Below are 16970 nucleotides of genomic sequence, written 5' to 3'. Positions count from 1 at the left end.
AAAAGAGAGAGTGCAGAAAAGGAGATAGGACGTTTTTAGGCTTTAGCTGTCAAATAAAGAGGTGTATGGCTTTCCTGTTAAATCTCCTTCAAGCAAGTTTAGTATCTGGCCCTTGCAAACTGGTAAAACACAATTTAAAATCTACAGTAGTACATTTGGCTGTCATTATAACAAATCTCATGACAGTGAGAAAATCCTTTGGAGTACAGCCATCCTGAAGTTTAGAATGATACAGCTGCTTATCTTCATGACATTTTTAAAATTTGCTCTTAAATTTTTTAAAAATGTCCTTTTCCATTTTTTTGAATGCTGGAAACGTCTTAGAAAGAGGCTTATACGACTGTAATTCCATCACAGGGTTTTAATGACATTAATAAATGACTCAAGTTTCACTTGAGTGGTTTATGATATCACTAGTACCCCTAGATGGAATGTCAGCCTTGTTTTGTACAGTTGAGACATTGTTCCTTATGTCATTGGCTAAATTTTTCTTCTTTGCTTGGTTTCTAGTTAATGCCAGATCGGCATTTACAATACAGCTATCATACAGAGTACCAAACCAAGTAAATTTAAATAATTTATCCACAGCTCCAATCTTTAGGTTTTAGGTTTTTTTAAAAAAATATAAATTAATGTTCAGTAATAAAATGTTGAAGGTAGTCATTCTTGACAACAGTGTATATCTAAGTTGTCCAATCAATTGTAATTTTGAATGAGAGGGGAAGTTAAAACCCAATTGTCACATTGTTTCCTCAGCATAACAACAATGTATGTGTGGAACACAGTGACAAAAAATGGAAGTGGGATAAACAGAGAAAATTAGCTACAGAACATATTTGCAAACTTACATTTGCAAAGTGAACATATATTTATGGAATTCATAGTAGTGTGTTTATGTGGTGATGGGGAGGCAAGTACTGGAGAACAGAAGTCACATTATGGTCACAGAAAGACAGACACAGATAATTAAAGTATCTAGCATAATATAATTAGTAAATGGTAATTCAAGCAGGGTTGTGTATTTTTGGGACTGTCTTGATTTTAACAAGGTGATTGTGTGTCTCACAAGCCATCCCAAAACTGTTTCAGGGCCTGCAAAAGATCATCATATTGTGATTTTGCATCTTGATGACAGTTTGGCACAATTTCATCAGACTATATTATGAAATGACAGTCAAACTCACAACAGTAGCACTCTGAACGGACAAATATAGAGAGGAAGGGATTGACACAGCTAGAGCTGTGCAAAACTCGGAAAGACTGGGAGTCAACACTGTTAGTGGGACTCCAGAAACCTGGAGCCAAGTGGAAATAAGTGCAATTGGATGAAGGATCATGAAGGATCAGTTTGGACCATGGTATCAGCTCTTGTCACTCACTGACTAATTAATAAGCACTTAGCCTATATGTACTTTAGCTTCCCCATCTGTGAGAATAGTCTTCACAGCTCAAACCACATTCCCTGAATTTAGAGACCAACCTGCGTGCTTAGAGATGGAGCTCAAATTTCCCCAAAATCTGTGGTGTTTGGTTGCAGGAGTTTGGTGTGTCTGTTGGTACAGCTCGTGGAAAGGCCACAACGTTCAGAACCAGAGGGGACCGTTCCCAAACCTTGGGGTGCACGGATCCGAGTGTGTGTGTGTGTGAGCAGGTGGCATTGGCGGAGGCTCCAAAGCCTGGGGTCAGAGATCGGGGTTGGCTCATATGGTGGAGCTGGCGTGTGGGGCTGCAGAGTGGATCTCTCCCAGAGTTTTGGGGTGCTGGGGCCACGGGTGGGCCTAGGCGGATCTCCGCCTGGGCTCCCCCCACAAAGCTCGGCTCTGGAGTCGATTTGCCCTCGTTTCCTTTGGTCCAAGACCACGTCCGCCAGGCACTAAGCGGGCAGGGTGAGGACTCAGGGGAGGGGCACGTTTGGCGGCAGGGGGCGCCTGAGGGGAGAGGGAGTCCGGCCGAGTCCCGGGGAAGGCGCCGTGCCCAGCCGCTGCCGGGGGAGCGCGGGCAGCATGGGCAGCAGCGTGTGGCCCTGCCAGTGGGAGGCGGCTGCGCGAAGCAGGTGGGGACTCGCTGCCGCCTTCCCTGGCTCCGCGGTGCGAGGGAGCTCCCGGGAGAACCCCCCAGCTCCCGCCTCCTGCCCGGCGCGGGGTCTGCGGGAGGCTGGTCGCTGCCCCCGCCGCTGGGAGAGGAGGTTATGTAAGGGGAGGCGGAGGAGGAGGAGGAGGAGCAGGACGGCTGCCGCCGCCGAGCGGGCACAGGGAGAAGCCGCCACCGCCGCCCGCCCGGCTCTCGGGAGAGTCGCTGCTGCTGCCGCCGGGGCCGGCCCGGGATGCGCAGGAGCTGAGCGCGCTAGCAGCCGGCGGCCGCATGTGCGAAGTTGGGACTCGCCCCGCGCCCGCCGGGGACAGAGGCGAGAACCCCGGGGGCCCGGCGGGGCTGCAGGCTGCGGGCGCCGCTGGGGACAAGTACCGAGACATGGGGTGAGTGTCCCCGGGAGCCCACGGCCGCTGCCTTCCCTCCCGCCCCGGGAGCTCAGGTCTGGCTCTCCCCAGGTGCCGCCGCTTCGCCGGCGGGTCTCTAGCGAGCCGCTTGAGGCTCGGCGGGGAGGGGGCGTGTTGAACTTGCAGCCCGGGGCGCGGCCAGACCCCGCTCCCGGGTCCCGCGGGGCGCTGTACTGCCTCGGGCAGTTTGTATCCGGGGCTCCTGCGCCTGGCTCCGAGCCGCCACCCTGCCCGGCTAACCCGGGGGCAGCGCTGTTCCGAGCTCCTCTCCAGCTGGGGGGCTGAGTCACTCCACGGCACTGGGCAGCTGGAGGGGGCTCGCCAGGGATGGAGCCCGGCTCTGCCACGGACAGTGCCGTTTGCACCCGCGGGGCTGGAGAGGAGCGTGGAGCGAGGGCTAGGGGAGCTTGCCCGGCTCGGACGGGACTCGGGTGCCAGCTGAACGAGCGGGGAAAGGCGCAGCTCGGCAAACGCCAGAGCGAGCGGAGGAGCCCAGCAGTGGGAGACTGAGTGGGGCTGGGTGGAGCGCGAGCAGGTCCCGAGTACTTTGTGCGCTCTGGCTTCGGGGTTTGGTGGTTGTGGCTGAAGTAGCGCAGCAAAGATTAATTTCCGGCCGTTGGATGGCTGGTGGATTTAACCTGGTCCGGGGGCGTTTACACTAGTCTGAGGACTTGGCTTGAGTCGTGGTTTCTTTTTGGTTCCTGTCTTGTTAGTTACATTGGTTAAGGTTCTCGAGGCCTTCGTATGAGAGTTCCTAATTAAAATGTATGTGCAGTGTGGTTGTTGCCCTGTTGCTCCCAGGATACGAGTCTTTCTCTGTTCTTTTGTTTGTTACGTTTTAAGACTATTTCTTAAAAAAAAAAGCATTTTGGTTCAGTAAAACACGTTCATGAAGTGCTTTGAGATCCTCAGATGTGCAAAGTATTATTATTCAGTTTAATGTTTTTAAATGTAGTTAATTGATTTTCATGCTGTAGTGGCAAAATAGGATCTTGTACAAATAATATGGATAACCAAAAATATTCATAAATGTAAGAAAGGGGGCAACGTTTTTTAAAATGTGAAGATAATAAGCTTTGCTGTTAGCTGTAGAATAAAACTTGAAGTGTGCAGAAATGTCCTTGTAGCAGATAAACACGGAGGTTTGATTTAAATGGCTAAAATGACTGAACAAGTGCCTCAGATACAATGTGAAAGATTCCAATCTTGAAATGAGTAATCTGTTCATGTGTATAAACTCACTTAAAAGCAGAGGATTTCTTTTCAGTGACTCTGTGTTGTAATTCAGTCAGAGCACTGAGTCACCGAAAACACGCAATAAACTTATCCAAACGTTATTGTTTGTTATATTTAGATAATTTGTTTCTGAAAGTTTTCTCTGTTTAAATGTACAAGATTTTGGTCTGAGAACGTGTCCCACTGGACAATTCAGTTTGCTAGTTCAGAGAAACTAATAGTACTTTTTTTTTTCATATCTTGTAATTTGAACAAGAGGGGAGAAGGTAAATACCGTGGTTTAAGGAATTTGTAAACTAAAACCTTAGAAAACAAGAATTTTTTTTTTTTCAAAAAAGCATATATTTTCAGTGTGAACTATGGATAGACTTGAAATCTTCTTAACAAGCCTGGAAGGTGGTATGCTGGGGGGATTCCAAAACCCACACATCATTTAATTTGCTATGTTTACTGTATGTTCTCTTACATCTTTCCTCTTCTCACCCCCATGTGGTGAGGGATCGTTCTTTAATTTCTCAGTTTACTTATGCCATTTTGTAACTATGCAAGCTCCCACTACAGAATTTATTACAGTATCACTGAAGTGGCATAATTTGCAACAGTTATGCTAAAGGTAAATTATATAAACATGAACAATTTAAAAATGCAATGAATGTGCCTAATTTTGATGTAGAGAACTTTCGGAAAGAAGGTGGGAGGAGGAAATAGGTATGGGGTAATATAAGTGGATATTGACCAGCATGCCACACCAGAACATCTCTGATGGGCTCATCAGTTTCTTCATTAAATAAGCATTCATTTAAAAACAAGATAGCATCTTGCCTTTCAAATTTATAAAAGTAAGTTTCAGAATATGAACTGATGCAATGAGACATCACAGATGGACAGAAAAATGGGTCTGAAGAACTGCCCCATTCATCTCAATTGGGTGGCCAAACAATATTTTCAGTGTCATCCTTGTTAACTAACTAGCAGAATATTTTTAGCTATTCTGGGATGAGAGCTTGAATAGAAATTAGAAAAACATCTTTTTAAAAAAACAGTCTGACCTGGAAACATGGAAGTCCTATTCCACAGAAATCTATTCTTTACAAGTTCCAAAGGATTTGAAGTCCACTGATCCACTTGCAGAGTCCTATTTGTACTTCTTGTGTATTTATGATATTACCTAGGCTATTTTGCTTTAGGCAAGCCTGTGGAAGAAAACAGTCTTCACTCTTAGGTTGGAGGCAACAAAATCAGAGACAACTTTATTCGAGTAATTGCAAGGGAAGAATACAGCTGACAGAGAGCTGTCTCAGTTTCTCCAAAATACAAGCAATATCACACAAGCATTTATACTCTTTTGTGGCATGCATTAATTGAAAACATGCACGTTTTGTTTATATTATATCCTGTCTAATCCAGCATTTTCTCTCTTTCACTTCTCAAAACATTGTTATCTCAAGGCAAGGTCACACTGACTCTGCGCTGCTGTTTTCCCACCTGCTTCTGACTTGAGCCCTGCTTCTACAGGTCCCACGCTATTAGGCTAAGACTTAGCATAACAGTTGCTCTGTTTCTAACAAATTAAAATGGCTGCACTTAAACCCTCTCTTTCCTGTTTCCACCATGCCCTCAGAGTTTCCAAATCTCTCTATCTGTTGCCTGCCTGGGCCTGATCCTTTTTTTTTTCTTGCTGAACGGTTCTTTCCATGGGCACCAACTTGTCCCACTACCCATTAGCAAGGAGGGTGGACTTCTCAACTAGCCCCCACCCCTCCTAGTCTCTTCTTTTAAACATTCTCACTCACTAGGGCTACCCGAGTCCTACCCCGTGAGGCTTGTCACCTGGACAGAACACACGGCCAATTGGCGTTTTAACTATTCAGTTTCCTCTTATGGCAGACACACTGCTGTTACAGGTTTCAGAGTAACAGCCGTGTTAGTCTGTATTCGCAAAAAGAAAAGGAGTACTTGTGGCACCTTAGAGACTACCCAATTTATTTGAGCATAAGCTTTCGTGAGCTACAGCTCACTTCATCGGATGCATACTGTGGAAAATACAGAACATGGTTTTTATACACACAAATCATGAAAAAATGGGTGTTTATCACTACAAAAGGTTTTCTCTCCCCCCACCCCACTCTCCTGCTGGTAATAGCTTATGTAAAGTGATCACTCTTCTTACAATGTTACAGCGTATGCTGAGCACAAATGGTTAAATTTTGACAAGTCTCTGAAGGACTGGTACTTGCTTAGTCAGTACTTCCAGGTGGGTGTGTTCCGCTTTTTCTGCCTGGAAGTCCTGTCTCAAGGTTTGCAACTTGTCCTGGGTGTAGGTTTGAGTTGCTGGCTGGTTCATAATCTATGCTTTTAATTGCTCAATTCTAGCTGTCAGATACACATCTCTTTCCTTATCCCCAACTCCTATTTGTACCCCAGGCATGCTACGGCTAAGGTCGTATGCACCAAGGATTATATGCATGGAGCGAGACTCCCCGAGTCCTCCCCTCCATCATCCTGGACTTCTACAACCAGGAGTACACCCATTTGCACTCTTATCACCACCGACTGGGGTGGAGAGAAGAATGCTAAACCCCTCTCCGGTTCTCAGACCTACTGTGGCTGAGAGTGGGGCTCACCTTTAATCATGCAATTCTTAACATGTAATACCAACTGTGCCAAACAAAGCAAATGTGAAATATCAAGGGCAGAATAGATAGATGGTGTGCACTCTGCAGGGTTCTCCCACTCCTCAATTTTCCACTAAAACTGTGACAGATTTTCATTACCAATCTGCCTGTGCCTTAGTTGATCAGGCTAAGACCACAGGATTGTAGGGCGGAGATGAAGAGAACACACCATGTGACTGAATTTAAAGCATTAATTAATGAAATAACAGCAAAGAATATTGGGAATGCTCCCTCATCACTCAAGGGAAGAAAAAATGTTAATGTTAAACCCTGACCCCTTTTATACTCACAAACATGCTTCCTGGGCTTGCCAGGCCCGGGGGTAGGAGAGACAAAGAGAGACGGACGGGAGGTTATTCTGTGCACAGACTGTCCAGAGATACGCTGTAAAAATTTCCAACTTGCTTCCGCTCTTGGGAGGTATTTCAGTCCAGGCCGGCTGCCTGTGGCTTCTTCAGCATCCCCAAACCACACCGGCTCCAGGGTTGCAAAGGCAGACTGTTGGGTCTCACCAGGTGGCCAACCTTCGCAAATGTAGTCTCAGTCCTGCAACTTATTTGCCTTTGTTTTACCTCTGTCTGTATTTTCTTCACAGCCAGCTGGGGCTGAAAGCAGTGTTTTTGTGCTTGGCATGGTCTGTGTCGATTCTTGACCTTGAATGCAAAGCAGCTTTCTCCTTATCTCTAGGCCAAGCTAACTTTTCAAATTAACCCATTCCATTCCCTCCTTGACTTCAGCCTTAACTTATTGGGAATATAAAGAAGTCGAAGGGGTTAACAAAATAGTTTGGGTGGGGAGGCATCCAGATGCTTTACATTTCGTTTTAAATCCTGCATTTGAGTTTTAATTTTGCCTGGGAGTCCTTCAGACTCCACACTCGAGACTCATGAAGTCTCTTTATGGCTTTCTCTGAGGTGTATGATTTTATCTAAATCGAAGGTACCTTCTAGTGGGAATTATTTAGATGGATCATCACGTGTGTAAAAATTCCAATTTTCTAAATCCCTACAAATCCTAGAACTATAATACACATACATATAATAACCAGGTGTGCCATTCAGTGGCGCAGGAACAGTCTTAAACTGACCCCCACCCATTTTCCAATCACACAGGAGTGCCCTGTCCACTGAGGTAGCGGCTCATGAAGCTAAAATTATCACACCACCTCCTATTTTCCACTCGGGTCACTCACACAGGAAAGGTTTATCAAGGATGTCCACGACCTTCCTACACCCCCTTTTGCAAAGAGTGTCGGCTTGTCTCAGAGAGAACAACACCACTTACTCCGATTGCTTTCGGTGAGATGGTCAGACCAGTCAGTGGCTCATAACCTGCCTTCAGGCGGGGAGGAGAGAGGGAGGAAAGATGTCAAGGAAACGGACATGAACTGTCCGAGGACAGGAAAAGGATAGGGTCACACAACCCTAGACTCAGACAGGCCCCTTGCTGGTCATGCCATGCAGTCAGCCTTCCTTGGTCAGGACCTTTTACCGGTCCACTGGGTGCAGTCACAGGGCTTGCATTAGAGACATCTCCAGTCATGAGCTTGTGGGCTTCGCAGAAAGCTCTGGGTGTCTTCCTATGACCCTCATTCACTTTCTCTCACACCCAAGGCCTCTGTTCCTTCATACCACAATGCATCAGTTTTTTGTTTTGTTTTTGGTTTGTTTTTTTTAACCTGAGGACATCACCACAACCCCTCCGTCCGGACTGAATACACCTGTGTTCTAATCTGAGGGCGTCACCACAACCCCTCAACTCACGTAGGTCTGCCCTAAGCCACACATTGGCTTACCCTAGTTACCACATAACATTGGCTTTTTTTTTGGTTCCTGCCAGTGTATAATTCTTTATTTATGTACTAAGTATGATGTACTGTGCTTTGTGACTAAAACTGTATAACAACCCCATCATATTATTACCAAGGGAATATTACTGCTTTTATTGTTGTTTAGTTTAGGATTATGTTGTTGTTGTAAAAGACGTAATAATAACAGTTTTCATGTCCATACTAACCATGCATTGTCATTGCATCCAATCAAAACCCATGAGGTTGAAGCATCTGATGCAGAGTCTGCAATACAAGGTTTAATGAAAATGGAGGTTTAAGATTGATAGTTGTGCTGGAAGCACAACACGGGGGAGTGTGGAAGTGGAAAAAAGCGCAGACATCTTATTCTTCTAGGAAGAGCAAGAGTCAGGCTAATAACGTGAGACTTCCAGGCAGGGCCTGGGTGAGTGGAAAAGAACTGTAAGAGAGGTTGCTTTGACCTTGTGTTAGATAAGAATGGAACGCAGACTATAGCAAGAACTGCTGAGAAAAGTAAGATATCAGGAAGGAATATGTATAAACAAAATGCAGTTGTTGATCATTACTGGATGTGACAAAAGGTATAAATGCTAGTCTTAATTGTTTATCTTTTGGGAGACCTGCCATTGTGCACTCTCCCCCTTTTGCAATTGCTTGAGAATAAACTGCCTCTGACATGTTGCAACCAACCTAAGAGCGAAGACTGAGTTTATTCTTCCACAAGCCTACGTAAATACAAGGTGACTTCACCAGTGTGCCTGATTCTCCACCCATTCTTACACCAATGCAACTCAGTTTACGCCAGTGAAGTTACTTCAGGCTTATATCGGTATAAGTAAGAGGTGAATCAAGCCCCCAATTCTATGTTTTCATAGTGTTTGTGGGCTGAAGATTCCATCTATATTATCAAAACCCACTGTCTTGGATATAGTTATACCTTAGTAGGGCCTCTCACAGATACACTTCAGTTCACTTTTGTAGTGTAGACAGGATTGAACCATGTTACAAATAATGCACTATGCCACAGCTGCTTTAGCAGTGGTTCCCAAACTTTTTCATGCTGCAATGCCCATTGGGCCTGGGTGGAATGAAAGTTCCAAGTTCTGGGAGGCCCAGGGGAGTGGGGGAATTGCAGACTGAGCCCACTTTGCGTTCACCCTCAGTGGTGCTCCTGTGGCTCTTGTCCTGAAGGGCTGGCTGGGCTCAGCTCCCTGCTCTGGGCATTGCAACCTGGCCTCTGGCCACTCGGATCTGGCCTGCTCATTTCCCTTTGCCGTGCCCCCCGCATCAGAAGGGCCAGCCCAAACCTGAGTGGCTCTGCGACTCCATGCACCTGGGGCTAGGTTCTAATGCCTGGAGCTGGGAGCCGAGCTTACTCAGCTCTGTGGGACAGTAGTTACTTCACGCAGGACAGGGGGTTTTGTGGGTAAAAGCAAGATGGTCTTGTGAAACCCTAGGGGGCCACAACCCACAATTTAGGAAATGCAGGTCTAGTGAAATAAACACAGGCTTGCGAGTGAAGATACTTTGATTTTATTCCCAATTCTGTCACTGGCATATTGAGTGACCTTGAGCAAATCATTTAACAGCTCTGTTTCTCAGTTTCTCCATCTGGAAAATGGACATATTAATGACAAGGAGTCCGGTGGCACCTTAAAGACTAACAGATTTATTTGGGCATAAGCTTTCGTGGGTAAAACCCCACTTCTTCAGACGCATGGAGTGAAAATTACAGATGCAGGCATTGTATAATGACACATGAAGCAAAGGGAGTTACCTCACAAGTGGTGAACCAGTGTTGACAGGGCCAATTCGATCAGGGTGGATGTAGTCCACTCCCAATAATAGATGAGGAGGTGTCAATTCCAGGAGAGGCAAAGCTGCTTTTGTAATGAGCCAGCCACTCCCAGTCCAGCAAATTTTGGGCTTGAATAGGGACTGGTTCTCTACTTGTGAGGTAACTCCCTTTGCTTCATGTGTCATTATATAATGCCTGCATCTGTAATTTTCACTCCATGGATCTGAAGAAATGGTTTTTTACCCACGGAAGCTTATGCCCAAATAAATCTTAGCCTTTAAGGTGCCACCGGACTCCTTGTTGTTTTTTTGTGGATACAGACTAGCACGGCTACCCCCTGATACTGGACATATTAATGCTTATCCATTTTTGTAAAGTGCTTTGAGACGTACATTTTTCCAATATAAAAGTGAAAAGAATTGCCTTGCTGTTTATCAGGGTTGTAGACAGTCTGGTTTGAGAATACTTTTCAGTTCTGTCTGTGGTTCAAGAACAAACTTTAAGTGCTTCAGGCACTAGTTGTTCCAGCTACATCCAGTAACATGGCAGGTTTTGATAAATTTACATGGGACCTAGTCAGGATTGTATGGAGGCTCCACACAGCAGGTGGAAGCTTGATGTGAATGGAGGAGGGATGGGTAGGAAGGGGAATGAAGGGAGCTACTGAGACTTGATCAGGTGCCAGAGCCTTGTCCCCCACCCTGGCAGCCGGTGCACATGCTCCTGCCCCTCCCTGATCCAGTGTCTTGCCAGGGTGGCTGGAAGGTGGGTAGAGCAGAGGTGTTGTTTCCTGCCATCCTGATCTTGTGCGCTGCCACCATGGCTGCTCCAGCCCTTCCTCTGGGTCCCACTCTCACCTCTGTGAGGTAGTGTGAGGGCAAAAAACATGGGGGTGGTGGTGGTTGAAACACACATTGTCTGCTCCCCCAATTTTTTGATTGCGAGGGTACTAGCCCCATCTCGCCACCTGGATCCTCCACCCCTAGTTCCTCAAGTGTAAAGTGTGGGAAGAATTTGGCTCATAGCACTTAAAATAGTTTTTGTGTGGTTGGCCATTATTAATATGTACTGTCCCTGGGTTTGGCACTGAGTAACAGTACAGAAGTATGAAAACTGACAGCTACCTGAACTGTGTAAAACTAGTTATTCAGCTCATTCGCGTAAATCTCCTGTGAAATGAGAGCTCTAAAGAAGCATGTGATGATGCAGTTCAGCTTACTATACTGCAATACTTTTTTCAAATTTTACAAAATTACTAAAAATATATATTCAGCTAGTCATGAGAATGCTGCTCTTGTATAAAATGTCTCCTAAACAAAGAGAGCTTGACTCCAAAGTCAATGCAAAGTCAAGTCTTGTTGATTTCCATGGGCTTTGGATCTGGCGCTAATGTTGCTTACCTTGAAGAAAAATAGTTCTTTTTTCCCCAGGGCTAACTCCCCACCCTTGCAATCCTACAGCTGTGGTACTATTATCTCAATAGTCTGGCCAATAAATGTTAACTATTCCCAAAACGCTGTATATCAGACTTCCAATTTCCAAGACTTTTTTTTTTTAAATCTAAACATACATCCTGAGTTATGTCTCTTCACACCTCAGCAAAGAACTAACAAACAAAGAAAACGGCTAGCTCATCGGTTGCTCAGATTTCTGAGCTATATCTGCTAATCTAACAAAGAATACCTGTTTCAATTTGACCTCAATTTTTTTAGCAACAAAAGCTAACATGCTATTGTAAAAATGGCAGTTTTATTTATTAAAATGATTTTAAAAGGAATTAGATTACAGAAAGGGGAAAATGTAGCTAAGACTCTTTTTACCATTTTAATTTCCACAATACACTTGCAGTTCCCTTTAATTTTTCATATCCCTCAATTACAAAATGTTGCTCATTAGTAGGGAAATGGCAAATACCCAGTTTGGATTAGAGTTGTACATCGATTCTTTGCCATTGAAGATGTTGTTCATATTTGTTGGATTAAAATTCAACTAGTCTAAACACCTATTGCAATGAAACATAATTTTAAAGCCCTTTTTAATAAAGCATTTGTATCAAAATGAAAATTAACCATCCAAATATTAAAACACACCACAAGGAAACACCATACAAATTAAATGCAAAAAATGAACATACAAAATAAATGGTGAATTATATTATTGTGTGAATTAATGTAGTTTAGTTAATATGGAACTACTTGTTATACCCACTTCTGCGGACTGAGGGGTTGGATTTTGCGTAGGGGTGAAGCAGGAAGGAAAAGTGCCAATTCTTCTTTCTTCCCCCACCTCTGGAACCTTGTGGCAGTCCCTCTGTTGAAACTCTTTGTGGACTGAGATCAGTGGGGCTATGGAGGTGAATGGAAGCCAGGTTGCGTTTATTCAGGAGGGAGCTATTCTTCACAGTATGCTCCTCTCCAAAGTCCACTGATATTCAAGCAGATATCTGTGCCTAAGTAATGCTGCTTGAAGCTGTATTAATGTGGGTTCCATGCCTGCACCCATCTGGGAGAGAGAGTCTAGGGTGTCTGGCCAGTGGAGAGAGCCATACTGCCATGGCTGAGGAGGTCAGAGGAGTAAGAGGGTTGATGTCTAGAGTTGGGTGAAATTTTTCAACCAATTTTTTGTGTGCAAAATGTGCAGATTTGGGTCAACCAAAACATTTTATGACTTTGTATCAATTTCACCAAATTGTTTTGTCCAGGAAAAAATACTTTTCAAAAATGCTCTGAAAAAATCAAAATGTTCTGTTTCTACATTTTTGAAATGAAACCATTTGATTTTGATTTGAAAAAACTTTTCATTTTAAATTTCCTTCAATTTCATTAAAATGTTAAGTATAAAAAATTCTCAATCTAAATGAAATGTTTTTTTCAACCCCAAACAATTTTTTTGACTCTTAATCACCATATATTTTGAATTTTGTTTTGTTTTGGGTCAACCTGAAACTATTATTTTCTGAAATGGCCAGACAACCAAAAAATCAGTTATTTCCCCATCTCTACATGGGTCTACCATCAATGGGACTTAATGTAAATTCTGGTTCCCCGAAGATCCCCTGGTTTTGTGAGGTTGGGATATGGTACCTCTTGCCCTTTTCCTGCTCCTCAAAAGCCCCCTCCCACTTCAGAGGATAACTAGTTGGAAACTCCATCAGGCAACGCTCATCTAGTTTTTGACATCTTTCCCAGTCTTGATGGTACGTCTGTAAGAGGGTACAATTTGGTCCTGTTTTTTTTCCATTATGTGATGACGTTTAAGGACACTGTGAAGTGATCTGCCTTTTTGCCCTCTGCTAGCAATATGCCCTTACATCTTTCTCCTAAATTGTTCTTTAACTGATTAAAGAATGCCAGCAGAATGGAGGGAAGTGGCATGGGCAGCCACCTTCTTCTTCTTTCCTTGTTGTCCTTTAATAGTGTTGGATGGAATCCTGTGTGTGAGAGTGAATAGGTTGTAAAAAGATATAAATGGAAAAGTTACAGAAAAGGGCAACAAAAATGATTAGGGGTATGGAACAGCTTCCTTATGAGGAGAGATGAAAAAGACGAGGACTTTTCAGCTTGGACAAGACACCACTCAGGGGGCATATGATAGTGGTCTATAAAATCATGAATGCTGTGGAGAGAGTGAATAAGGAAGTGTTGTTTTACTCTTTCACATAATACAAGAATCAGGGGTCACCCAATGAAATTAATAGGCAGCAGGTTTAAAACAAACCAAAGGAAGTACTTCACACAACGCACAGTCAGCCTGCTGAACTCATTGCCTGGGATGTTGTGAAGGCCAAAACTATGGGGTTCAAAAAAGAACTAGATAAGTTCATGGAGGAGAGATCCATCAATGGCTATTAGCCAAGAGATGCTATGGGGTGCAACCCCATGCTCTGGGTGTTCCTCATATCTGACTGCCAGCATGTGGGCAGCAGGGGATAGATCACTCGATAATTGTTGTGATCATTTCCTCTGAAGCATCGGCCACTGTCAGAAGACAGGATACTGGGCTAGATGGAGCTTTGGTCTGATTAGTATGGCCGTTCTTATGGTTGGAGGGTAGAGTTTGTGGCAGAGCATGTGAGAGAAGTCACAAATGGGTTTCTGTTCCAAAATGCTGACAGTTTTACATTTTGAGAGAAAGATCCTCTGATGTACTCCACTTCCAAGAAACAGTGAGGTATCAGAGCTTGTTTCTATGGCATACAGTAAAAATTGCTGGTCAGCCAGACCAGAACCCTCCAGTGAATTCTCCAATGATTAATGTTCTTCCAGCACTTAATAGCTTTCATATTGTTGCTGTAGCAGTTATTCAGATGCTCAGCCAAATCCAAGAAAACTATCAGTTCCTGGACACAGATCTCTGATGCAGTCCAAATCTGTATGAAGTGTATGCCAGGAATAAGGCCCAAATCATTTCCACCCAAGTGAATCACTACAATGTCCAGTAGATCATAACATCTTAAAAAAAGTCAGCGGGTTAGGCACTGCAGAGTGAGCAAAACATGATGCCAGTGCAGGCCACCACTCTGCTCACTACAGGGCCGTTTGGGTGGAATCTCCATGTCATGGTCTACTCCTTGCTCTCCCACAAACTTTTGCAACCTTGTGATCCAAGAATCCCACAGGATCCACATGTTGGCAACCTTGGCATTACACATATTTCTTTCCCCTCAATAGTCAAGGTGCCCGTGCTGTGGGTTCCAAAACTTTCCACTACGTCTCCTTGGAAACACCACATTAATCTGCATTGAGGTAAGGAAGGAACCATTTGCCCCCTTCTCCCCACCTGGAGGCTAGTAAAATACAGATTTTCTCAAACAAGCAATCCAAGGCTTGCCTACTAATTGTCCTAATTTCCTGTCCCCTCCGCAGCTGCAACCCCTCTTCCCGTCCTCCCAGGCCTTCCGCCACACCTCTCCACACCGTCATCTGTTTCTGGTTCCTACCCACCCGATACAACAGAAATTTTGGTTATGCTGCCTGATGATTATTCTGCTGTGTTCACAGTAAACCTCCCCATAAATAACACATTATAACAGAGACAACTTGTAGCAAGCAACATGAGTTGACACATTTCCCTGATCTACCCAGGCAAGCATAAAGGGGCCGCATAGAAACCTTTTCATGTGGCTTTTTTTTTCTTTATTGTATATGGACACTGTAATCCCTCCAGACTGCACATCTGTGCAAGTGAAGAAGTGAACATGTTCTTAAATACCATTCTCAATTTGGATCCCCCAAAGATTTAGTGTGTGCCATGAACTACCTTGGGTAAAAATAGACAGATTGAGAGAACTTTGACCTGCATATCACTAATAGTTTGATCCCTCGCTCTGCACACGCAAAAACCCACCTAGAAACTTTAAAAAATGCCTCTTATCTTCACAACCCCTAACTCAAATGACCCCAAGCTTGGGACACTCACCTGATCCTGCATCCTCCGGGGGCACACCAGATTTAAAAGGAATCTGACCAAGCATGTCGATTTTAGAGGCTTAGAAATGTCAACCTTTACACTGATGTAGTGAAGCAATCTTAATTATATTGGTGCTGCTGTGCCACGTTAGTAGGGTATTGCAATGGAAATTCACTTTGGCCCTAGTTTAGCTCCAACTAAAGTCAATTGGAGACTTTTTTTTTTTTTTTTTTATTGGGAGCTAGATTGGGCCATCCATCAATGTCGGAGAGAGCACCTTGCATCACTCTTGAGCAGTGTTCACTGGCCAAATGACAGAGCAGCATGGAGTGGCTCTTGAAGGAGCCACATCCAAACTTCCTTTGATGGAGAAGGAACGTCAGTGTGTGCTCAAATCCAGCCCAAGCTGGTAATGAGTGATCTGATGGCTCACTGGCCTATGGGAAGTGAACTGGTGGTTTTGGTTCAGGGCCTGTCTGTTCTCACAAGTCCAGTTTGCATCAAATGTCATCCCAGCTGGTGTTCTTATTGGCAGCCTCAACAAAGGGACTGAGGATAGAGTAGATATTGAAGCTGAATTACTCTCTGATTTGGGATGTTGTTTTTAGGTCAGAATAGAGGCATGCTGGTGGGTGCTGTGGAGACCTTACTACCTATACTGCACCTCTTATGTCAGAGGTGGGCAAACTGTGGCCCATGGGATGGTCCTGCTTGGCCTTTGAGCTCCCAGCCGGGGAGGCTAGCCCCCGGCCCCTCCCCTGCAGCCTCAGCTCACTGCGCCGCAATGCTCTGGGTGGTGCGGTTGCGAGCTCCTGCCGGGCAACGTGGCTGGCTCCGGCCGGTAAGGGGGCAGGGAGCGGGGGGTTGGATAAGGGGCAGGGGATCCCGGGGGGCAGTCATGGGACAGGGAGCAAGGGGCGGTTGGATGGGGCAGAGGTGGGGGGGACGGATGGTCAGGGGATGGGGAACGGGGGGTTTGGATAGGCATGGGAGTCCCGGGGGGGCCTGTCAGGGGGCCGGGGTGTGGATAGGGGTTGGGGCAGTCAGGGGACAGGGAGCAGGGTGGGTTGGATAGGGGGTGGGGTCCCAGGGGGGGCGGTTAGGGGAGAAGGAGCGGGCAGGGTTGGATAGGGGGTGGGGTCCCTGGGGGGCAGTTAGGGGCAGGGGATTCTGAGAGGGGGTGGTCAGGACAAGGAGCAGGGGCGGTTGGATGGGTTGGGGGTTCTGACGGGGGCAGTGAGGGGGCAGGGGCCAGGCTGTTTGGGGAGGCACAGCCTTCCCTATCCGGCCCTTCATACAGTTTGGCAACCCCGATGTGGCCCTCGGGCCAAAAAGTTTGCCCACCCTGTCTTATGTGAATAGTGGATCTGATTGTCCATAGCCTTGCATCTTGCATAGTCATTTGCATCTGTGCAAAGTGGGCCTGAACTCCTGCCATTCTGATATTGAGCATTTTATGCACACTTTGCACAGATATAAATAACTTATACAAAGAGCAGAACAATGGAGAATCAGGCTCAGAGAACTGTAATCTCTAGGGGTAAATT

General features: G+C 45.3%; 1 protein-coding gene across 1 annotated transcript in view; it reads left to right on the top strand.

The window, feature by feature from the left end:
- Positions 1 to 2266: 2266 nt before the first annotated feature.
- Positions 2267 to 16970, top strand: part of HOMER2 (homer scaffold protein 2) — a 108356-nt gene continuing 93652 nt past the window's right edge. The window contains exon 1 of the mRNA XM_074966415.1: positions 2267 to 2474. Coding sequence (XP_074822516.1) covers positions 2362 to 2474 — 113 coding nt within the window. The 5' untranslated portion in view covers positions 2267 to 2361. The remainder of the gene's footprint in view (positions 2475 to 16970) is intronic.

This window comes from Natator depressus, chromosome 10 (genome assembly GCF_965152275.1).
Source record: "Natator depressus isolate rNatDep1 chromosome 10, rNatDep2.hap1, whole genome shotgun sequence".
In the NCBI taxonomy this organism is placed as follows: domain Eukaryota; kingdom Metazoa; phylum Chordata; order Testudines; family Cheloniidae; genus Natator; species Natator depressus.
This window is presented reverse-complemented; position numbering and strand designations above follow the sequence as displayed.